The 25,968-nt window shown below is 39.9% G+C and overlaps 1 protein-coding gene across 1 annotated transcript in view; it reads right to left on the reverse strand.

Annotated features, from left to right (window-relative positions):
* SLC35F1 (solute carrier family 35 member F1) overlaps window positions 1–25,968 on the reverse strand; it is a 414,631-nt gene that overhangs the window by 155,551 nt on the left and 233,112 nt on the right. Inside the window, exon 2 of the mRNA XM_032651819.1 lies at window positions 15,522–15,697. Within this exon, the coding sequence (XP_032507710.1) occupies window positions 15,522–15,697 (176 nt within the window). The remainder of the gene's footprint in view (window positions 1–15,521; window positions 15,698–25,968) is intronic.

Below are 25,968 nucleotides of genomic sequence, written 5' to 3' on the forward strand. Positions count from 1 at the left end.
CAGTCATCTAAACCATGCTGCTAATTTATACCAATTTGGGATTCCTGGAACCTACTTCCATGCCACTTTCATTATTTTTTACAGAAGAGATAAAAAAACATATATACTAAACTGACTTCATTCTTTTTGTATTAAACATTAATACAAATGCCACAAGAGTGAAGAAAACCATATGTAAATGACACTGAGCTATAGAAAAAGACAGGATCTATTTGGCTGATGGGCATATTCCTGCACTGATATTGGCTAAAATGATCTCTATTTCTCTCTCCGATCCATTCTTCTCGGACATATTAACACCAGTAAACCTCCCCTGGAATCCAAAATCCAAATGCTGGAAAATGCCCCTGGGTTCCCCCTCATATTCTGCTTTCTAAGCAAAAATAATCTTTTCTTTTGAATGGATAATTCTGGTTATACCACAGCTAAACTGACTCAAGTACTTTAGTTTACATGATGCCCTAAAGGATTATTACTGATGTCATTTATGTGATCACAAGCTGTGTTTACAGCCATAAAGAAAGCTAGGCTTGGGTAGTATTAATAGCCTTACTAATTACACTACTATAAAAGGTTTATGGATGATATAAATTTCCACATTATTACTCCAATATTTTGGCGGTGGCGTTCTTCCAGAGGAAGGTATCACAGGGCCCATTTGTTTTCCCTTCTTTGCACTAATTCATGAGGAGATGAAAACAAGAGACTGAGTTAAAGAAAGAAGGAAAGGAGTCCGCTGGGACTTCTTCTTACACTGCAGAGGGATCATTATAATTTCATGTTTTTATTTTAGGGTTTAAAAGTTATTTCATCTTGCCCATAAACATGTGAAAGAATGCTCATTTCACTGGTAATTAAGGAAATGAAATTTAAAACAATAAGTATTTTTCACCTTTCAGATTGAAAAAAAGTTACTGATAATATCAAATGTCAATAAGTAAGTGGGAAAACAGATACTCTCAAATACTGTTAGTATGCTTTTGAACTGGTAATACCTTTGGAAAGGACAGATGCGGTGATATTTATCAATGTTTAAAATGCCTCTTGACTCAGCATTTAAATTTTTAGAAATCTAAACTATGAGATACTCTCATGTATTTAAGGATATATCTACAAGGTTGTTTCTCATAAATGGATGGAAATGCAAAATGGCAACAATCTGTATGACCAGTAATTGTGAGTTTATCAATACTACTGTAGCAATTAAAAATTATTAGGTAAATATATATGTACTGAGATGGAAAAATTTCCAGTATATATTAAGTGGAAAAAGCAAGTTTCAGAATATGTATAGCTCCTAGCATTTACATGAAAAACACATTATAACCATGTACATGATGCATATGCATAAAAAATTCTGTGAATGGTGAATAACAAAATTTCAACAAAGATTTCCTTTGAAGAAGAGAGTGGCATTTATGCCATAGGTGAGAAGCACTATCTCTTTTCTTTTTTGCGGTACGCGGGCCTCTCACTGTTGCGGTCTCTCCCGTTGCGGAGCACAGGCTCCGGACGCGCAGGCTCAGCGGCCATGGCTCACGGGCCCAGCCGCTCCGCGGCATGTGGGATCTTCCTGGACCGGGGCACGAACCCGTGTCCCCTGCATCGGCAGGCGGACTCTCAACCACTGCGCCACCTGGGAAGCCCTAAAGTGAATTGATTTTAATTGGAAGTTCTATATTAAGAGATGGACTGATTTTTTCTTTTTCTTTTTCTTCTGCGCCACATGGCTTGCGGGATCTGGGATCTTAGTTCCCAGCCAGGGATAGAACCCGGTCCACAGCAGTGAAAGTGCCAAGTCCTAACCACTGGACCGCCAGGGAATTCCAGAACTGAATTCTTTGAGTTTAGCGATAATGCTGTGTACAGAGCACAGTATGAACCAAAGTTACATCTTCTGAAACTAGTACCTAAAATATTAAGTTAATGTTTTTACGTTAGGATCAACGTCTCCTGCTCTAAAACCCAAGGCAACTTGGCTTGCACTTCAGAAGACACCCTACTCAGAAAACAAAAATTAGTTATTATATCTCTGGTCTCCTTTCCTCAAGTAGATAGGCATATTAGAAAGCAGAAATAGCAACATTCTAGTATCTTGATTTTGAGTCTCTTTGAGTCCTTGTTAAAAGACCGTATTTCGGTTTACAAAATGAAGCTAGAAAGTAGATGTTGATTTTCATTGACATGGAAAATAGTCACCTTTTATTAACCAATTCCTCTCCCAACTGTTTTTAAAAATCCTGGTTTCAATAAAAGTCACAAATAAACAAGGATTTACATGATCATCCAAAGCCTGGTTGACTGCTGCACTTCAGCTTAGCATAAATAAAGTTTTAAAAGGGGGATTACAGTGCTGAAGATGTGGCTGTGGCGGATGTCAGAGACAGAGAGCTGTTCAGGGGTGGTAGCAGCGGTCCAGGTGAGAAGGAATGCTAGGCAGTGCTAGGGTTGATGGGGATGGAGAGAGGACATCTGAAGGGGTCTCATCAGGTGCTGGTACCCAGTGGGCTCAATAAATATTTGTGAAATTTAACTGAAGACAACTTTGTACCATCAATATATTCCACAATCAAATGAAACTTCAACCCCAGAGATGATGGGACTTTTCTAAGTTAGTTGCTGGCTGTGTTTAAACTTTAACCTTGGGAGCTGCATCGATACACAGGGGGATACCTGTGGCTAGAGATACGCTTGCTAAGGGGAGATACTCTTTTCTGGTTTTCAGGTGAAGCCATGAATAAATAGATTAGATCAGGGATTTTGGTACAAGATTAAGAGGATGCAATCATGGTTTCTTCAAGGGAATTTTAGTCATTGCTGTACTTAGTTGGATATTTATCTATGCTGCTTTCTAGAAATGAATTGGAACTACTGGAAATTGTACCTATTGTAACCCTAGTTTACTCCTCTAGAATACCACGAAATGGAAACCTAACACCTTGAAAGAGATGTGATGAATACGTGCTGAATGGTGCATGCTAAGAAAATAAGATGAGCTAGTTGGTTGAAAGCAAGCGGTTGATATTTTGTCCTTCCTTCCCATCCCTCCACATACGCTAAAGGTCCCAGTGAGTGGTTGGCAGCCTTTTCCTTTTGTCAGGTACTAGAATAAAGGCTGTGAACTCTGATATCCTCCACTGTATTATTACTTTTCATTTTATAACATTAAATTATTGTGGTTTCTATTTTATCGTTGTTAGAAACTTAGGAAGAGCTTAAATTCATGTAACAGTAAGTGCTAAAGGTACATTCCTAAATCACCAGAAAGGTAAAGACTTCTCAAAAGGATAAAGCCAGAAAAGTAAAGGGCTATTTTCCACTACATAAAGGGGTCACTTAAGTCAGGCAAAAAGACCTAAATCTGTGATCCATATATAAACTGCTTGTAAGAGGAGAAGAGACTTTTGAGGGTCTTGGGAGCCACTAATAATCATGAAAATACCAACTGCTCTAGCTCATAGACGCCTAGCAGCCAAGAGGTTGCCACAGCCAAGTCTAAATAAAGGAGGTGGGTGATGTCAGTGCTGTGTTCTCCCAGGAGACAGCAATGGGGGTGGGGGGCTGCAGGGACTGGGGGAACAGCTGCCACTCTTCCAAATGCAAAGTCAGGGTCCTGGAGCAAGGGGTGTGCACCGTCAAAGAAAGGCCAAGAGGAAGGCCGCGAAACAGCAATGGATTGATTCTAACGACTGAATCCTTCTGTTGTGAATAATTGGGAAAGGGTGGCTGAATGGAGCAAAGACTGATCAAATGGATAGCAGAGAAGTAAATTCCTTTGCAATGGAGATTTGGTGGAGATAAGGGAAAGCTGGTGGGGGCGGAGCTCAGATCTGTACTCTTGCAATGACAGGGACTGTTTACTCTCCTCCTCTTGTCTGTGAGCTTAGAAGGGGTGTCAGAAGGGAGATGATCTTCACTCAGTTAGGTATCCTTCACACCTGGTAGTACACTGCCTAACAGAACAAGGCCCTCAAGAAGTGTTTGCCGACTTAATGAATGAAATAATGTATGAAAGAACACATAAAGGAGGAATGAGCAACTGAGGAAAGTAAGATAAATTTAGATAAGAGAAAGCTGAATAGATGTAATCAGGTCAGAGTGTTCTAGAAGGTTCTGTATGAAGTAATCATGGGCAGACCTAAAGCTATAAACCTCTGTAGGCTAGGGAGAATTTGAATCCTTGGCTTGTACACCAGGTTGATTCCTTCAGTTAAGAGACACTGAGTATAGAAACACACTTATCAATGACTTTCCTGTCAGATATCTAAATTAGTCAACGTAACTGATGCCAAAACAAGAGAAATCAGGGATTGAGATCTATTATGTTTCCATATAGTAAACAACTTACAATTTTTAACAGGGCAGAGACTTCTACATTTATGCCACTCACATAAGCTCTGCCCACACGTCGCTCTGTGAAAAAGAAGTTACCAAGTTCCTTAACTTTATTTATAGAAGTTGAGTTCTTTGCTTGCTCCTGAGTGATCTTAGTTTCTTTTAGTCTGACAAAAGTGTAAAATCAATAGCTTGCTTAAAGCTGTGCTATAATGGTCCTGAGTTTAACACAGCACAGCTGGAAATTTCGACCTCCGCGAATGACATTCACTAAGCCAAAAGTTGAATTGTGCTTGTAGGTATAGAACCAGCTGCTTTGAACTTGGTGAGGCCCTAGTAGTCCATCGAGTTTGTCCGCAGCGTGTTCTTCTTGCTGAAAGATGGCTGAACGATGGCTCCGCGATCTGTGACAGCCTCTCCCCTTCTTAGCTAGAGAATGACGCACTGGCTGCCTACACTTCCCTGGCTGTGTAGCCCCCAGTGCTTTGTGCTCTCTCTGGGTATTTCGCAGCTCTTTTTCATCTTGGACCAGTTTTATTTTTTCCTATTGTCACCCTGATTTTATTTTTCAACTTTAAAATAGACATAATATTCTTACTCTGTCAAAAAATGGGAGCGAGATTCCCTCCTTCCCCTTCTGATTTCTTGTAGTTTGGACCATTTGAGTGAAGTTATGCTTGAAAGTTGAAGGGGGGCGCTGGCTCCTTCTGAACAGATTCTGGGTGCCCACGGTCTCCCACCACGTAGCTTCCTTCAGGCAGGAGGGAGCCCCACTCTACATGCTGTGGGGGAAGGACTTAGGCTCAGGCATTGCAGAATTAGTCCTGCTCTAGTATAATAATTATATCAATGAATTCCCTCATTCACAATGGACACCGTAGGTAAGAAAGCATCTAAAATGTCTCTCCTTTTGCTCCCTCTGTAAATCAGACCAGTGCCTACTCTGACATCCAGTGACAAGTTAAGGAGAACATAAGTGCTGGGATACGGCTAATGAATTTCAGGGTCCGCATGATAGAATTGATTCAAATTAAGGGGTACATGTGTAAAATCCAACTTTCTGGGGAGGAAAATCAATCATTTATTAAGCAAATCTAATTCCAATGATGGCAGATTATATTCATTGAATGCTTTTTATATGTCTGACACTGTGCTAGGAGTTTTCCACATATATTACCTCACTTGGTCCATGTGAAAGCTGTAAGGCAGTTACTATTATTACTCTGACTTGTGAAAGTTAACCCAGGATGTTAACCCAGGATGACTCAGGCAAGTTAACCCAGGATGACTCAATGGCTCTTGAATTTCTATTGAACTGAGAAACAGAAAATGTCTAGATCCTAATTGTTTAATTTAGTGAACATAAGTAATAGTTCCCAAATATGATTTTTAAGGGTAGACATTTTCTTAGACATGACTAATTAGGCAGTTAAAGGTAAAATAAAGTAATATTCATGTTCTTTCATACAAAGACATATCAAATAGTAAAAAATTGTCACAAATTTTGATCATATTTTCTTTTATCTGGAAGTAATTTCTTTTATATTTTTTCCTCATATAGGTCACTGAAGGGGCCCAGTCACTCCAACTTGTAGTCAGAACCCACCATTTGCAGGAATCACATTTAAATTTGGTGAGTTACACATTCTTCTTCCTGGTCCTCAAAAACTCAGAAATGGAAACGAATGAAACCAGACAGTCAAAAAAATGCATGGACAGGGAACTGTGATCTAAAGATAATCACAATGCAATTCTCATCCTGTGAAGAAAAAATAACTTTGCTTCATTGTTTTATTCCCCCCGCCTCCCGCCCTGCAAATCTCATGCAGCAGACTGCAATAGTGTCTGCAAGATGGCTAACTGCTGAGTCTTTGATTTAATGAAAACTTAGGGAAAGCAATTCAATTCACTGCAGGGACTGCTTTGTTCTTCCATTATGATTCTTTTTTAATGAGAAAGATGATTGTAAGGATAAACTCTATTCCTCTGAATTTTTACACTAATTACATACAAAGCACTATTTTGGCAGAAGGGGACTTATCTCCTTCAGGCAATATAGTTATCATCTTGTAACCACCCTTCAATCTCCCACAAGAATGCTGGAGCTTCGTGCCAAGAATGAGTATTGCTCTATGCCAGCTCTCAGCATGGATAGATGAATGCTTAAAGATTTCCAGAATTAACAGTCAACATAGACTCCAGATAAAACAGGAAGACAATCCCTCCCTCCATGCTTATATGCTGTTTGGAATAGAAGAATCAGAAGGGCATCCATTAATCAAGTATTTGGCATGGGGAATGAGGGAGGGCCTGATGTATAGTGTGTGTGTGTGTGTGTGTGTGTGTGTGTGTGTGTGTGTGTGTGTAAGTTTATGTAAGGATTCATTAAAAGAAAATGGTGTTGCATATTCATGTCATTTTCCTGCAATCTAAAAGTCATTTATTGTGCTAACTGATATTGAAAGTTCTGCCTACGGATTCACTCTATTTGAGATTCAGTCACTTTAGCACAAACAGTACATGCACTATTAGGTACTGTAAATTTGGTTAAGACTATGGGAGACTTGACTTGGGGCAGATTCACCCTGTAAGCACTGCATATGTATGAAATTTATGTACTTTTACACTATTTAATAGATTGTGAGCTTGATAAATAATAATTCATGTCCCAGGAGCAAGTTCTTTAGAGTAGGTACATTTTCTGGGGTTGGAGGAAACTATACTCATTCTTGCAGCCTGAAAGCATGCCACAATGAAGTAGGAAGTTCTAATGGCATTTCCTAATACCCATAAGTGACTGAGGGAATAGCTACACATTGGAAACTCTGAGCCCAGTGATAACATTATTTCATCATGGCAGCCGTGGAGTGAGAGTAGACAGTCAGTTCTCTTGCTTTTTTTTTCCCTTTGGTCAAGTGTATTAAAGCATAATTTATATGTAATAAAAGGCACCCCTTTTAAGTGTACAGTTTGAAGAATTTTGACAAATGTATATGGTCATGTAACCTCTTCAGTAATCAAGGTATACAGAACATTTCCATTACCCCAAAAGTTCCCTTGTGTCCCTTTGCAGTCAACACCCCACTTCCCACTCTACCAACCATTGATCTATTTCCTGACCTTATAGTTTTGCCTTTTCCAGAATATCACATTACTTTGCATTATGTAATTATGTACATTGTATATAAGCTTTCGTGTCTGGCTTCTTGCACATAGCATAATGCTGTCGAGATTAATCCATATCATTGCATGTATCAGTAGCGTTTTCCTTTTATGGCTGAGTCATACTCCATTGTGTGCATTTACCACAACTGTTTTTCTCCTTTCACAAACTGATGAGCTTTTGGGTTGGTTACAGTTTGGGCTTATGAATGTGAATAAAACTGCAATGGACATTTGCGTATAGTTCTTTGCGTGGATATGATGTTTTCATTTCTCTTCGAAGAATGTGATTGATGGGTTACACGGTAAGTGGATGTTTAACTTTATAAGAAACTGCCAAACCGTTTTCCAAAGTGTCCGTATCGCTTTGCATTCCCAGCAGCAGTATATGAGAGTTCTAGTTGCTCCATATACTGGCAGGCAGTTTTGCTAGAAATGGATTTTAATTTTCCCCTTTAATGTTCTCTAACAATTTCCCAGCATGGTTTGTGTAAAAATCCCTTCACCCCCACCCGCTGCCCCACCTTCTCTTCTCCCTTCCCCAACATAAGCATAACTCCCATGGAGTGTCCACCAAGGTTCATTTCAGAAATCACTGAGGTACAGCCTTTCTATACTATGGGGGATAAAACTCTCCAATCATACATATGAAGTAAAAATAAATGCAACATGACAAGGAACAGGAATGGAGGTTTGCCAAGTAATTTCCCATAAGGGAGATGTTTTATTAGGCTCCAGTGACTATTACCTCACCAGATGTAGGTAAGTGACAGTAATATCTCCCCCACGACTCTCAAGGGAGTTACAATTCAGTATTTACATTTGTCAAGTCCTTCCTTATCCAACCATCTAAGAATCCCTTCTCAGTGATTTATTCAAGGTTATCCAGAGAACTGGAAACTGAACTAGCTGTGTATGAGCAGAACTCAGGCTTCAACATACAAGATGGCCAAAAAGCACATGAAAAGATGCTCAACATCACTAATTATTAGAGAAGTGCAAATCAAAACTACAATGAGGTATCACCGCACACCACTCAGAATGGCCATGATCAAAAAACATACAAACAATAAATGCTGGAGAGGGTGTGGAGAAAAGGGAACCCTCCTACACTGTTGGTGGGAATGTAAATTGGTACAACCACTATGGAGAATAGTATGCAGGTTCTTTAGAAAACGAAAAATAGATCTACCATATCATCTGGCAATCCCACTCCTGGGCATATACCTGCAGAAAACCGTAATTCGAAAAGATACATGCACCTTAACGTTCGTTGCAGCACTATTTACAATAGCCAAGACACAGAAGCAACCAAAGCGCCCATCGACAGATGATTGGTTAAAGACGATGTTGTACGTATATACAACATCACTGGAATAATGGAATATGGAATATTACTCAACCATAAAAGAATGAAATCATGACATTTGCAGCAACATGGATGGACTTAGAGATGATCATATGAAGTGAAGTAAGTCAGACAGAGAAGGACAAATATCATATGATATCACTTACATGTGGAATCTAAAGAAGAATGATACAAATGGACTTATTTACAAAACAGAAACAGACTCACAGACTTTGAAACCAAACTTATGGTTACCAAAATGGAAACATTGGGGGGAGGGATAAATTAGGAGTTTGGGATTAACAAATACACACTACTATATAGGAAATAGATAATCAACAAGGACCTACTGTATAGCACAGGAAACTATACTCAATATTCTGTAATAACAAATATGCGAAAAGATTCTGAAAAAGAATGGATACATGTATATGTATAAATGAATCACTTTGCTGTACACCTGAAACTAACACAAAATTGTAAATCAACTGTACTCTAATATAAAATAAAATTAAAAAACAAAACAAAACTGAGGCTTCTGCTCTGAGAAAATCCTGGCTCCTGCTTTAACTCTTTTTACTGCTCTGGCCTGTGTTTTTGACTTCCTATGGCAAGCATCAAAGAAAATTCCAACAAAGGCAAGGGGCAAAGGTTCACAGAGGCAGAGCCATACAAACAGAACTGGGGAGGTGAGATCTTCAGGGGGTTCTAGGGTCTGACATACTGTGAAATGCCAGATACCTAAGTTTCCCAGACCTTGTGGTTTTCTGAGAGGTCTATATTATTTCGTATGAAGTCCTACGTTTCTTCTAATTACACAGATATTTTAAATCTTGCAGCATTGGTAACTGAGAATTTAGCCTATGTAATTGTAAGAAGTGTAAGAAGTATAGTGTTTCTGCAGAGAACAAATATGAAGCCTGCGTTACATTGGAAGAGGCAACAATTATCTTCTGATTAATGTCTCCCCAGCCACCACCAAAAGGAGCAATACTTTTTTGGTACAAATTCTGAGAAGAACATTCTTGTGGAGACTAGACTACTGGGCCATGAGTTGCATCCAGCTATTGTGTGTAGACAAGGCTGTCATCTTTATATATTTCTCTCACCAATCCTGCCCTGCTTGAGTGCTCTGGGTGAACAAAGAAGATAGTGGGTAAAAGGGATCAGGAGAGGGTGAGTGCTTGATATTCCTGAGCTGACTTAATGCTTTCAGCCTCTCCACAGAGAACTGAAATTTGAACCTAGACCTCTCGGATTTCTGTCTTCTGGAATTTAATGTTCAAACCGAGAATATTTCTCTTGAACAGTAAGGCAGGAATTTACTTTTCAGTATACAGGCACTTCTGATTCTATCCGTGCGTTCATTACTGATACCCATTCTTTCCCCACCATCACAACTTGAGGAAGAAAACAAGGAACGAAAGTGTTTTCTTTTCACTCTCAGCATCCTGCTTTTGCTCCACAATCCTTACCTCCCCCATCGCTGAGCAACTTGTTGATAAGGAAAACAAAAAGAAATTGGAGAGGCAAGAACTGAGAAAAACTGGCAGAAGAAAAGGAAGAAGAAATTATTGACTATTTAAAAATTGTGTGGTTTATATATATTCAGAAGTTAAAAACTGCCAAAAAAAGAACCACGGATATCTATTATTTAAGAACTGCTGAACGTAGTTCTGGGAAGCAGCAGGGTTCTTGTAATAATTGATAAAAGAAGCTTATGGGCAAAAAGTTTGATGACATAATTTTTCTTGAAAAGAAATATATCCTATTTCACCTTTGTTTTAAAAGCCTGTCACAGTTCTTGTTTCTACATCCAAATGCAAGAACTGAGTGGTCTTTAGTTGTTCACAGTCTTTGCTTTTTGTGTTTCTCTGCTTCCTGATTTCAGTTAGTATTACATGGAATTTTAAGAAAAAAGTAGGCATGAGGAAGAGGCTTCCCAGGCAAATCCGTAAGTTTTGGGAAGCTTCACTATACTTTCTTAGTCATATACCTGTGAGATAATAGAAATATATATGTATCGTTCTCTGCCCCCAGTTCCTGGCTCAGAGCTCCTAAAACACTTGTAATTTCCTAAGTGAGAAGAACGCTAGGAGCATATTTGGTTCTAATATTTGGTCTTTGACCCTAGTTCCTGACACAGAGCTCCTAAATCACTTACAATTTCCAGAGAGACAGGAATTTCTTTTGTTTCTAATGAGGTGACTCTTGGTGTGCTCCTGGATGGGGCTGGTCACCAGAAACACCAAGCTATGATTAGAAGCCCGGAACTTTCAGCCCCGCCTTCCCATTTTACAGAGAGAGGAGAGGGGCTGGAAATGAAGCTAATGATCATGCCTACCTAATGAAGCCTCCGTAAAAATTCCAAAAGCACGAGGTTTGGAGAGCTCTAGGGTTCGTGAACACGTGACATGGAGATGCTAAGAGTGCTGTGCCCAGAGAGGGCCTGGGGGCTCCACGACCCTTTCCACACACCTTGCCCTACTCACCTCTTCCATCTGAGCATACATCTATATCCTTTATCACATCCTTTTGTAATAAACTGGTAAACAGTAAGTAAACTGCTTTCCTGAGTCCTGTGAGACGCTCGAGCAAATTAACCAAACCCAAGGAGGGTTCGTGGGAACCTCTGATCTATAGCAGGTAGGTCAGAAGCACAGGTAATAACTTCTATCCATCTCCAGATAGAACTGTCAGAACTGAGTTATATTGTAAGACACCCAGCTGGTGTCACAGAATTGCATGGTGTGGGAAAAACGCCACACATCTGGTGTCAGAAGTATTGTGGTGTGGTGGTAGAGTAAGAGTAAAGGAGAAACACAAGAGGAGGACTACGTTTTTCTTTACAATTCCTGAAACCCTACTTTGTACATATAGCGTGAGTTTGGATTTCAGGCATTATTTCAATGGGTATGTGTATGTGTGTGTGTGTGTGCGTGTATATTTTCCCCCCACCCCCGGCTGTGTTGGGTCTTCGTTGCTGCACGCGGGCTTTCTCTAGTTGCAGCAAGCGGGGGCTACTCTTCGTTGTGGTGTGTCGGCTTCTCCTTGCGATGGCTTCTCTTGTTGCAGAGCATGGGTTCTAGGCACGCAGGCTTCAGTAGTTGTGGCACGCGGGCTCAGTAGTTGCGGTGCACGGGCTCTAGAGCGCAGGCTCAGTATTTGTGGCGCACGGGCTCAGTTGCTCCACGGCATGTGGGATATTCCTGGACCAGGGTTCAAACCCATGTCTCCTGCATTGGCAGGCGGATTCTTAGCCACTTCACCACATTGTCTGAGTAATTTCCCCAAAGTGGTTACAACTAACCAAGTAACAGCTATCTAAATTTTATCTGAATTCTCAAATGTGATACATTGTCATTGGAACTACTTTTTGAAGTACATTTTTTTTTCTACAGAGTTGTATTAAAGAAGCTCTTTAGGAGAAACAGCAAGATTTTTAAAAATTTTAGAACCATCTGGAATAAAAAAACCTAGCTCCAATCACGAAGGGCTAGCCTTAAAAGTTGTTCTACAGTATACTTTTTTTTTTAAGGAGGACGGTCTTTGTAGGAATCAATTTTTGGTTTTCTACAAATTTTTGTAGGAACCAATTAATAATCAGGGACAAATTCAAAACTCCAGTTTGAACTGGCGTTACACTGAAACTTATACTGCATTCTGTTGCTTCAGAGTCTTTGATCATTGGTTCAGTGCAAATTTGGTGAGGAGAATTCACTTTAACTCTGAAGTCAAATTTCCACAAGGCTTTTGTAATAACATCACGCTTAATGCTCTTGAAAGCCTTCTTGCATTTATCACAATATGTTTACATGTGACAATCATACATTTTATAATTAAAACGATAAAGAAAGATTGTTAATTCCTGAGTCTAACTTATTGCTATTGTGTGGCCTAAGGTGGTATCAAATGAATTTGGTGGCCTTGTGGGGCCAGTGACATCTGTGCTGGAAGAATTGGGAAGGCTGGCATCTTGCTCAATCCTGACCTGCAGCACTCCCGGCAGAGTACTTAGGAAGTACCTGGTAGGGAGGAGAAAATGTGGCCATGACAGCACTTTCCTCACACACATCACACTTTCCATCCTCTCCTCTTTGCTCTGTTCATTCCCTCTCAAATCTCGAGGTGCATGAGGAAGGAGATTATTATGTCTCTAAAACATGGCACGGAATCAGCCTATACAAAATTAATGTAATTACTATGTTGATTTCCAGATGTTAGCTTAATGCCAGCCTATTAAAACTTCTAAAGATGAAGCTTAAAACAAACAAACATTCTGAGTAAACATCCAAATAAAGACATGCCAGCATATTTAGTGATAATCTGAGGCAATGCAGAAATCTCTGGATAAGGCATTTTAGAAACTGGTTCTCTCCATCACCAACTGCAATGACAGTAAGAATTTTCTCAGGTCCCCTTCAGTTTTTTCCTTCCAAAGAGCCTCTGAATTCCTTGCTGTTTCTGGTCCTTGGCCTCTTTCCAGTCGTGCCTCTGCCCTGCCCACCCTCGCCATCCTCTCCCAGCACCGTTTACAGTCACATCCTCCTGACATCAGTGCTGCGCTGCACTAGACTTTGCCCCCAGGGCTGGTTTCTTATCCAGGGTTTTGAAATTCAAGGGGAAAAATCCTCCTTTTGCTCCAGCCTGTCTCCCTTCCCTCTTCCTTCCTCCCCAGACCGCACATGGGTGGGCACAGTGGGCCATGAAGGCACCCAGCCCTGGCCTGGGAGGGGCCCCTACTCTCCCTAGTTCTGTAGCCTGGAGCAGGTTCTTGATGCTGGGGGAGCCTCCGATCTCTCATTTATAAAATTTTGGATAATGATTCTTATTTCCTTGGACTGAAGGAATAAAAGAGGTAATTCACATATGTAGTAGCTGGCACATTATAAAGCCTCAACAGAAGGTATTATTATTAACCTTGGGTCTTTTTCTACATTTAGTTTTTTAAGCTTTTCTGTCTCTACCTGTAACTGTGCAATTATTCTCTGTTTCTTAGAATGGCTTGATTTTACTTTTTTCCCTGATGAGAGTTTTTGTTAAATCTCTGGGCTCCTGGAAAGTAAGACTGACAAGAACCCAAAGACTAGTTGTAATTCACCATCTTGTAGTCTAGACTGTTTGTTTCTAAAAATCTCTACAGAACGTAAATTCACCACTTTCGTGTGATTTTTTGGGTTATATTAGAGTGTTGCAAAATTGCTCTTCATTTAATCTTACTATCCTTAATTATAATCCTTGTACTGGGCTAAAATCATTCTATTCTTTAATAATTCTAAACTATTATTCAAGCTTTCATCAAGTGATTTTTAAGTCAAACTGCATAGCTCTCTCTTCTTGAATGACCAAACTATACATTCCTCATGTTAACAGTCTCTCATAAGTAAATTTCTAAGTATATGCCTCCCCAGTTTCCTCATTTTCTGGAGTTTTTTCCTGGATTGAGGCACCAATGGTGAAATTGTGGGTATAACTGTTTAGATAATGCATTTGTAGCATTCAAAATCATTAGCTTCCAAATCCTACTGAGGAAATATAGCTGAGACTCAATGTCTATAACTTTTGTAGCCTGAGGTTTTATTTGAAATTTTACTCTTAAATTAATTATGCCTACCGATGTTAAATTTTAAAAACAAACACCAATAACACCAATAGTTGAGAAGTAAATGAAATCAGCTTTTCCAATACTTTAAACAAATCCCAAGTTAAACTAGAATTCAGTCCTAACTTGTTCATTTTTACTCTCCCTCTAAGATGAAATCTAGTCCTGGCCAAATCATTTTAATTAAGCAATATTACTCTGAAGGACAATCCAAATAAGGAAATGTAAAAATTCAATGCTGATATATGATTATTAGCAAAGTTTCTAAAAAGTATGACTCTTAGGATTGATGTATACAGCTATACACATATCTTTATTCATTATTATGGTATATAATTGTCTTCAAACCTATTAATGGCTACTTTTCAGTGCATATTTTACAGTCGACAGCTGATACTGGGGGATTATTATTGGCTATTTCTGGGCCATAGGTATAATCATAAGTCTCTGAAGTATATCCTCCAGAGATATACCCCAAGGATTTCAACTGCAATTGCCCTTTAATAAGTTTTTCTTGCACTGACTCTTGGAGGACTTGTTTCATTTTTTTGGCTCTTTTAAGTTTAGACAGAACATCTCACATAGCCATTTGTGGTAGCTTTCTTTTCTTTCTTTTCCCCTTTGTTATTACTAGAGTTGTTTGTGTTTACTATTTTTATCTTTCTCGTGACACTTTCCCAAGAACATATATTTGTAATCCCCTTGGATTTCTAAGGGCTAGCATTTATTAAGACAGCTTCATCAGGCCTCTTCCAGGTTCCAGCGAAGCAGTCTATTTAGATTTACTGAGGGGTACAAGGAATGCTAACAGGAATTCAAATATAAGCAATTGTACATTTCTGCCTATACATGCATTTCCTACTTCCTGCTGAATTCACACAATTTATGCTTCTTTGTGATTTACTCACTCATTTTGTTTGCTGTATTACTGCAAAATAGAAAAGTGAGATTTGGGGTTTTGAATTGTCTTATGACGCTGTAAGTGAAAAAAGTTAATCTGGTCATCGCTCATCACTCTTGCAGATGTTGCTAAAAGAGAAACAAAGCTATATTCTCGGGATTTTGCATGCTTACCTTGTCTGACAGCTAGTGTGGTGGTATAGACCAAGAAGAGGAGGATGTAATTGAGGAAACTCTGGAAGACTGGTGTATTGGCATGGAAATCTTCTGACAGGTACTTGCTGGTCAAGCTAATTCCACAAATAAGGAGGGATAACACCTGGCCTAGAGCCACAGAGATTAACATCTCCCTGAGAAATAAAGAGAAACATAGCAAAGATCAGCAGAAAGTCCATTAGAATAATCACTTAAAATTTACTGAGCACTTGTGCCATTCACTAGGCTAAGTGCAATAAACAGTATTTCTTTTAATCCATCACAGCAATGCTACCTTACTGGGGTTTTACAGAGGAAGAAACCAAAGTTTAGAGGGGTTAAGGAATTTTCTTACAGTCGCATAACTAGGAAGTGGCAAAGCTGAGATTTGAGACCAAATCTCTCCAAGTGATCCTGGCTTCTACCTACTGAGCCCTGGAGTTCTGGGTGGGGGGAATTAACATCATCCTGATGCCACCATGGCATGAACAAATGTTCAGAAACCTGAGAGAGAACCTGAACACTGACGAAGCAGGACCATATTCCAACCTTGTCCTCAGGTTCTTGTACCAAAAAACAGAGACTTTTTTCTTCATAGACCAAAATCTTGGCTCTAGGAACACTTAGGTAAAGGGGCCATACAAAGCCCTGATAATCTAAAAGGACTATCTCCTCTCCATTCCCAGATATTGAACAGTTTGCTCTAACAAGCACTAATAAGCACTAGTCTCTGCTCTCCTCTGCTCAAGTCGCAGTTGCTGACACATTAAAACTCTCATTCACGAAGGAAATTTAGTGACTGAGGGGGTACAATAAGACATTTCAAATTCTGTGAATATTTTCTATGGCTTTTTTTTTTTAGGCACTGACCCTACACACCACTGTAGTGGAGATTACAGGCAAGAGTCAAATGGTTCGCTTTGCATAGAAATAAAACGCCCATGTGGGCTTTATGGTCACATCCACCTGTATGCTCTGACACAGGACAAGCCCCTGGCTTCTGCAAAGCAGACTTCTGCTCTCCCCAGGGGTCTCATCTGACTTTCCTGGTTTATTTATTTAAAGAAAAATGAACATAAAATAAGCAAAGAGTAGTATTTCTAAACAGAAAAGCAATAGGCAGAGCAACGGCAGCATTGCATATTCCCTCCCCCATGGCAGGTGTGAATCTATCTTTCTGGAAGGGGCACTGGACCCCTGGGCAGGGTTCTGAGTGGACACCTTGGTGGTATCCTTCTTTTTAAAAAAGGCATCCATCACTCATTCCATTTGCTTCCACGAGGAGGACAAATTGTGGCAATGCATGTGGACCTATGAAAAAGACTCTGCAGAGGTTAGCCTGTAACATATTGGCAGAGGCTGCCTTGGTAGATGGGTAGATTGCTCTGTTTCCAGGTACTGGCCCTGACCCTTCAATTCAATCTTCATAAAGGTGTCAAAGGAGTCAAAGCGATATTTTTAAACATGTAAGTTTAAAATGTCAGTCTGTTGCTTAAAATCCTACCCTATAGATGATACCCTATAGATGGTACCCTACAGAATGCAGTGACCTATAAGGCCTATGTTACACCATCTACAAAGATGTCTGCCAACATTTCCTCACATCCCTCTATATTCAGGCTGCTTCTCCCAAAGGGAGGTGGGGTCTATTTTCCTCTTCCAGAAGCTGAGCTGGTCTTGTGACTTGCTTTGACCAATAGAAGGTAGGGGGAGAGATGTCATGTGACTTCTTGTCCTAAACCTTAAGAAGCTCTGCGGCTTCCATTTTCTGCCCTCTTAGGATACAGCTTCCATGTAAAGAACCAGAGCTAGACTACCGAATATTGAGAGGCTGTGTGAAAAGAAGAAGGGAGACCCAGCCAACCACTGCCACCTCAGCTGAAGTACCAGACATGTGAGTGAGGATTGTGGCTCCTCTGGCCCCAGTGGAGCAGCGCCAACCTGAGTCATGTGGAGCAGAGATGAACCATCCCCAGTGATTGCTGCCCAGTTGGAGAACTGTGAGAAATAATCATTGGTTGTGTTGTTTTAGGGCATGAAGTTTGGGGTGGTTTGTTATGCAGCAGCAGATACTGAAACAAGGCCCTCAATACCCTCCCTCCACTCCTACTACCGCAAAGCTCTGCCTCCTGCTTCCCCACTTTATTCCCCCATGAAGCCAGAGCTCCAGACCTACAGAGCTACTTGCACTTCAACAATGAGTCGTGGTCTTCTTTGTTGGCATTCCTTTTCACATGTTATTATTTCCAGAATGTTCATCCCGACGTGTCAGTCTGACTCTTATTCATCTTTCAAGATTTGGCTCACACGTTATGTTACCCCCTTTAAAAAGTCTTCTCTGCCCTCTCTTCCCTGGGATATATCTCCTTTACTTCTATATCATTATACTATAATTATTGTTTTTACTGTGATGCTGGTATAATGTTCTTCACTATATTTACAGCTGGGCAGTACCATTCAGAGGAAGTAGAAAATGGAGAGCTTCAAGACAGTGCAGAGGTAGACCTAGGCAACACTGAACAGTTTTGTTGAGATGAAAGGATGATTTCAAAAAAAAGAAGAAAGAAAAGCAGAAGTAAAGAGAAGTACCAGATTTAACTCAAAGGTTTTTAAGCCAGCCTAAGAGAAGTGTGATACCCACTAACAAAAACCACGATAAGGAGTTGGTTTTAGTGTAAAGATAACAAACATTTTTGGTATATTGAATTTGAGCTGCCAAATGAACTTCCAAATGATCCAACAGTATTAGAATCATGGGATCAGAGTTGGATAGGGAGGTCAACCAGGAGAAAAATATGTGGAACTTTTACATATAAGAGTGGCGGCTAAAGTACTGGAAACGGATGCTAACAACATGGAAGGAAGAAGAGGAAATAAAATAAGAAGGCCTAGGAAGTCTTTAGAGAATCCCCAGATTGGGGTTAGGGACGAAAGAAGAGGCACATCATTGGAGTCAGAAGTGGTTTGAAGGCTAAGGGGAAGACCAAGAGAGTTCTTTATGTCAAGGGAACAGAGACTTTCATGGAGGCAACAGTTGTAATATTGAATGTTGCTTAGAGGGCGTGAAGAACGAGGACTGACAGAAGATGATTTGTGGTCACTGCCAGCCTTTGAAAGACCACTTTTGGAGGTCAGTACCAGAACAACACTCGGTATCAGGGAAACAAAGGGAACAGAGAATTTCACAGAAGGGATAGTTAGTGGTGACTAATTGGACAGAAGTGGTGAGAAATAAAGGTGCTGACTTTGAAGAATTTTAAAGAGTTCAAAGAATCCTTTGAAGAAGTTTGATCTAGTCACTACATAACATAAACATAACAAAAATAGTTAAAATAATAACGTTTAAAATGATTAAAAATAATTTAGAGTGGACTCATGATCATCCTCTCATTGGGTCACTCTTACTTGCATAATAACTTACATCCTTAAGTGGAAGAGAAGTGGGGAGAGTTACAGCTCATATACCAGAGAGTGGGTCCTGGTGCTGAGTATGTCCACTGGAGAATGCTGTGTATGGAGTGTGTCTCCTTGGGAAAGGAAGGTCGACGGCTCCTGCTAGGACATGGTAATTCCTACAACTGCTTAAGTTACAACCATGGTATTTGAAACCTTGGCGATATCCTGAACAAAATCAAGCCACAAAAAAATGACAGAGTGCTGACATAAGAGAAAAGAAATTTTAGTACTTCTGATGTATATGTGCCAATATGTTGAATACTATAAAACAGCCTCCACATGCCAGGCACTATGTATGCAAAGATGAATAAGACATAGTCTTTGTCACTGGGGAACTACTAAACCAAGATTTTGGAGCTTAGTTCCCAAGTAACTTACTACAAAATGGACCCAGGTAAGATGAAATAGCAATAATAATTCATATTTATTAAGTTCTTTCTATGTGCCGAGTCCTAGGCTTAGATTTATACATTCTGTCTTATTTAATCCTCATAATAACTTTACAAGGCAGATATTGTTATGGTTCCACTTGCTAGATAAGTAAACTGATGCTTAGAGAGGTAAGCAGCCAGCCCAAGGTCACAGAGCCAGCGGGGGAAGATTTGGATAGAAACTAAGTCATGTGATTCCAAATCCCAACTTCCTAATTACTATGCTACACCATCATTATGCTGCTAAAAAAATACTCTTTTCCCTCACAGAGGGCACGGAACACAGTGCTAAACCTAAGTGGCTGGTTTCCAGAAATATTCTGGGGAAGGTGAAGACAAAACAATTCGTCCCAACTGACTGATGAAAACTCTTCCACCAAGACATCTGTAATGTGTGCCTTTCAACAGAGGTCAACACAAGCTTATTCTTGTTTCTTCATCCAAACAAAACAGCAAATCTGCTGTATTCAACTTCTGCTTTTAATTAGTGGCCGTGTCATTCAGCTGCTGCTGGTATGATCTGATAGAAAACACACATTATGGTTTTGTTCATCATGCTAATAAACATGACTTGTAAAACAGGAAGGAATGGAAGGGACCTTTTATCAGATTAGTTCACCAGTCCTTTCCCAAGTGAAGGGAGCTAGTACTGGAGCTGTTGCAAGTCTGCATATCTGAGCTAAGTTACTAGAATCATCAAAGCAAAATAAACAAAAATATAAATAAACCTAGATGTTGACACTCGGCTGATTCCACCTCCCACTCCTCTCCACTGCCCCACCATCTTCCTCTCATCAGATTCTCCTTTGTTCTTTTTTAGCACAGAGCAAATCCTTTTGGTGATCTGTGCCTCAGAATGTCTTCCTACCACTGTCTCTGCCTATGGATCTTTTCAGTTCATTTACTGTCACCTTACCCCTCCTAACAATTTTTTCCCACACTAACCACTACAGCAGATGTCTGGTCCCTTCACTTAATTCTTCATGAACTTAAGGTACCATCTTCTCCAGGAAGCCTCCCCTTGGCCGCCCCTTGCTCGCTAAGGCTGAGTTAAGTGTCCTTCTCTGTATGTTCCTATCTCTACTTGTGCTCACCATACTGTATGACTCATGAGTTCCTGAAAAGAAGGGAAGCTATTCTAGTCATTTCTATATTCCTGGTGCCTTGAGGACTCCTGAATGGGAAGGAAATAAATGCTCAATAAATACAGAATGAATGAATGAACAAATTTACAAGTGAAAAAATATCTACAAATGAAAAAGATCAGAAGGTTTGAAAGACTGCTTATCTTATCTTGAAAAACTACTAGCTCTGAAAGACAAAAAAATCTCATTTTCACCGTATTCCTTCTGCCAGTTAGACACTGAGATTAATAAACTCTTTTCTGGTGCATTTCTGAACAAGCCTGGTAAGGTGCTATCTTGCAAAAATGATGCTAAATACGGTGCCGGGTGGAATTTTATACTGGGAGCTGTTGGCTATTCATGTAGTTTATAGAATAGCACACCAGATGCATTCTAACATAGGATACAGAGTTCCTATAATTTTAGCAGCAGAAATGGAGAAGAGACTATGATACACATTTTCATCTTTGTTTATGTGTTTAAAAGGACATCCTATCCACTTTAAATTCAGAATGACTAGACAATGAAAAATGTATGAGTCTCAGGAAAAAGTGCTGCTGGAAGCTGAATACCTGTTATAATAGAGCTTGTATTCATAAAGACCGACATAAACCATGACCACAAAAGCTCCGTTCTGTTAAAGAAATAGACGTTAGAATCTTGTAAATAAACTTGTGTTTTACAAAGTAGATATTCAAAATAATAAGATTTAATATAAAACATAAGTTGAATCTCATTTTCTTCCCTTAGTTATAAGAATACATTCTTTTAAAGAGGTATGAAAAATTTCAGCATAGAGTTACATAATCATATTGCTTTGTAATTCTTTGGTATGAGAGTGAAACAATTACATCATCATCTTGAAGGAGAGCACATCAAACTTTCTGCAGAAACATCTTCATTCTGTTAACTATTCTCATGCAAATCATGTCAGATCTGAATCAGCATATGAATTCAGATGTACGTACATAAATAACACGTATACTGCCTTGACTAAACACAGTACCACTTGAATATGGGAAGAATGTGTTCTACTATGTTCTTTGACGAGATTGCTGTTTTCAGAAGTTAGGACACTGGCTTCTTGAAGATCTTTGCTGAAAGGCTTTATTCCATTTAAGTATTAATTAGACTTCTATGTAAGGAGATTATTAGGCAAGAAGCAAATACACATCTCCAGAGGTTTTACATTAATTGGAGTTTCTTTGCCTCAGATTCTGTGTTCATGGAATTTAACCTGTTCTCTGGTTCTGTGGTATCAGTTTCTTTTCTTTTTGTTTTTTAGAGGAAACCAAGTAAGTCACAAGGAAGCCCTCGTAAACAATATTCCACTGAGTCCATGAGGTAGTAAGTGTAGGAGACATTTGAAACTCTAGTGTGAGAGGATGAGTCACAGATGTGCATGTATATTAGATGTTGTTTGTCTAGAGAAGTGGGACAGAACAGTGGAAAGCACCAATAGGGAGTTAGAAGCCCCTGGCTCTTGAGTTCCGTTGATGAAGCTCCATGATCCTGCACATCTCCAACTTAGGGCTCGGATTCCTTCGTGTAAAGTAAGGATAGTTTAATTGACGAGTGTGTAAGATACTTATGCTCCCCTTCAAATCTTCTTGGTCTCACTATCTCCAAGGTATCCTAGCTCCAGTGGCGGCTGCCTTGACAGACTGTGAATAGACTGCAATCAAAACTGTGTGGGCCCAGCCCAGTGGCCCCGGGCCTCATGCCCATTCTGTGTGCCTTGTGCCTTCTACCCTGGAGATTCCAGGTTGATGCTGAAGGCCAGACCTTGTGGGGACCTATTTGGTGCCCACTCATCAGCAACTGGGAGGTTGAGCAATAGAAAACTAAAGCAGACAGATAGATTCTTCTTCTTCCTCTCCCCCTGGCCCTCCCCCTGACAGACTGTCCCGAGAAGCAGTCACTTCTGCAGGTTCTCTAAAGATGGTCCTGCCTCACAGGGTTCTCTGTTGGGTACTCAGTGCCCCAGAACTGTCCCTCCCACCTTCCCTTCCTCACTCCTACTCCCTGGGATTACAGTCCTAACTAAAGTAGCGGCACTTAAGCCTGTGCTTTCTGGGGAACTCAAGCTAAGATAATGAGCTCTACATTTCCTTCTACTCTGTAATTCTGACTTACTTTTAGAAGACACTGGTGTGTAGTCATTAACTCTTGAGATTGGTATCTTCGATCTTAAAGTCTATTCCTTCTGTGTATTTGATTAAACTCTTTGGTAGCTGAGTTAGCAGCAATGTTTACTCATTTATTATGCACACACTCTGCAGGTTTGGGGATTAGCTGCAGAGAAAGAGATCACTCAGTAGCATTTGGCAAGGCCTTGCTGGGTACAGGTTATGAGGAAGGGATGCTTGGTCCCTGCCTCCAAGAAACGTGGAGGGGCATGGAACTTAAATAAGTGAAGCTACTGTACCTGCATAGAGAACATAAAAATACCCATGTACTCCAGTAAGTCTATATAAAATTGCTAGAAGTTATCAGAGATAATGTCAGTCTTTAAAACTAGGCAAAGAATATGTCAGTCCCAATCTGACATATACACACTACTATGTATAAAATAGATAACTAATAAGGACCTACTGTACAGCACAAGGAACTCTACTCAATACTCTGTAATGACTGATACGGGAACAGAATCTAAAAAAAGAGTGGATATATGTATATGTATAATTGATTCGCTTTGCTGTACAGCAGAAACTAACACAACGCTGTAAATCAACTATACTCAATAAATTTATTTTTTAAATTGGCCAAAGCAAATATGGAAAGGTTTCATGGAGAACAGAGTTTTGCGTCAGTTTTGCTTGTTTTAAATAATGGAAGAGAGTTAATTTGGTATTTTGAAGGTGGCATATCATTCCAGGAAAGAAGAAATGCTGTGCTGTCTCAGAAGCAGACACTGACACGCAGAATCACTGGGCTGGCCAGTGAGAATCATAGTAATAGCAGAGATGGGTAAAGAGAGGTAAGAAGCAGAAGACCCTAAAGCGTAGGGTAGTGTTTTAATTCAGTAAGAATTGTTCTTTGGAATTTCTGAGCACGGGAAACGAAGTAAGCTTCTGCCACAACATGCCCAAATTTCTCTGCTCATTCCATTAGTTAGATCCAAATCCTGCTTGCATTATGGGGGAAAAGTTTCAATAAGGAGCAAGAGGGAAGAACCACATGTCTCTGTGCAAGTTTGGCATCCCTGAAACTCCACTAGCTTCATGGTAAATCCACCTCTGACGGAGGCATGCTAGATACATCTGTACTTTCATCTCAGCATTGCAAAGCTGCAGGCTTTTAATACTTGCTTCTTCAAATCTTCAGCATAGCTTTTTATGCATCTTTCAATATTATTTGCAGAATGTTGCCATCTTGTTTTTCTTGTGTAATATAGCCGTGTTTACAGTGATAAGAAGAGGAACTTCTCCAGTAGTGTTGATATAAGGATTTTGATCATTTCTTAATAAATAAGAAATACCAGTTGAGGCAAAACAATGATTATTATATTTAACGGAATTTTTTAAAAAGTGATGGGTTGTATGACATTAAACATAACTCCCTTCCCTCCCCCCACAAATCGCATAAGTTATTTTTATGTTATGGTTGCTTCGTTTTTTAACTGCTTGCTAACAATATGTCAGGTAATATCTTAAGGCATGCTGTATATTTAGAGCAAAGTCCACCCTTAATAAAAGTAGAAGTAAATGCATATTTTGTCTTATAAATTGTCTTATTGACAATTACAAATTGTAGCTAATATTTTTGTTACATGTGATTAGATTTCACTGTGTTTGTTTTACTTTGCCACATGGCTGATGGAGAAAGGTCAGATTAAGAATAAGAGAAGTTTCAGCTGAGCACTTTTTTTGGTTATTTATTTATGGTACATTGTGGTATTACCTCTCTCAGCTTTTGTGTAGGAATCATTTTTAAGGCAACAATCCTCTTTGTGAAGCTTAGTTACTGAGATGATACAATTGCTAAATCCTTTAACCAGACACTCACATAAACTGGCTACTATGAACCCCCTCTGACAGCAGGACAGCCACTCCTCTGTCAAAGAATCTCATACACCTTAAAGGAGTCAATCACCCAAAGAAACCAGTGACAAAAGACCACAGTTTACATGATTCCATTTATATGACATGTCCAGAATTGGCAAATCTACAGAGACAGAAAGTAGATAGCTTGTTGCTGAGGCCTAGGGGGATGGGATCAGGAGGTGATAATTAAAGGGTAGGGGGTTTCTTTTCGAGGTGATGAAATGTTCTAAAATGACTGTGGTGTTAGTTGCACATATCTGTAATACTAAATACTAATATTCTAAAAAACATTGAATTTTACACTTTAAATAGATGAATTGTATGGTATGTGGATTACATAATATCTCAATAAAGCTGTTATCAAAAAGAAAGAAAGAGAAAGAAGGGAGGTAGGAATAAAACAGGTAAGGAAAAAAGATAAAAGAAAAAATTACACGGCAGTTAAAAAATAAAGTTGCAACCATCTGATCTACAAATTAAGAAATTGCACCAGGGTCAACTTATATGTTAAAAATTAGTCAAGCTTAATTATTTTCATTTTTTTCCCCACATATAAACTAATGATAATATTTTCTTCCTGGATCCCAGGGGATCAACTTGTATTTTCCCCTGAGATGTGTACTCTCACTTTGGAGACAACTGACTTAAAAGGTATGTTTTTTGGGGGGGGGGGGGGGGGGGGGGGGCGGGGGGGTTGCGGTACGCAGGCCTCTCACTGCTGTGGCCTCTCCTGTTGCGGAGCACAGGCTCCGGACGTGCAGACTCAGCCGCCATGGCTCACGGGCCCAGCTGCTCCGCGGCATGTGGGATCTTCCCGGACCGGGGCATGAACCCGTGTCCCCTGCATTGGCAGGCGGACTCTCAACCACCAGGGAAGCCCCTCAGGGAAGCCCCTAAAAAGTATGTTTTTAATTCTTAGCTTGTAAGGTTAAAACTTTTGTCATCTTCCTCCAGAGATCCACCATGGTGTCATAAAATAAGAATATGGTTTTTGTGTGTTGTTGTTTTTTTTTTACATCTTTATTGGAGTATAATTGATTTACAATGGTGTGTTAGTTTCTGCTTTATAACGAAGTGAATCAGTTATACATATACATATGTTCCCATATCTCTTCCCTCTTGCGTCTCCCTCCCTCCCACCCTCCCTATCCCACCCCTCCAGGCGGTCACAAAGCATCGAGCTGATCTCCCTGTGCTATGCGGCTGCTTCCCACTAGCTATCTATCTTACAGTTGGTAGTGTATGTATGTCCATGCCACTCTCTCACTTTGTCACAGCTTACCCTTCCTCCTCCCCATATCCTCAAGTTCATTCTCTAGTAGGTCTGTGTCTTTATTCCTGTCTTACCCCTAGGTTCTTCATGAGATTT

The sequence above is a fragment of the Phocoena sinus genome, chromosome 12, assembly GCF_008692025.1.
Source record: "Phocoena sinus isolate mPhoSin1 chromosome 12, mPhoSin1.pri, whole genome shotgun sequence".
Lineage (NCBI taxonomy): Eukaryota > Metazoa > Chordata > Mammalia > Artiodactyla > Phocoenidae > Phocoena > Phocoena sinus.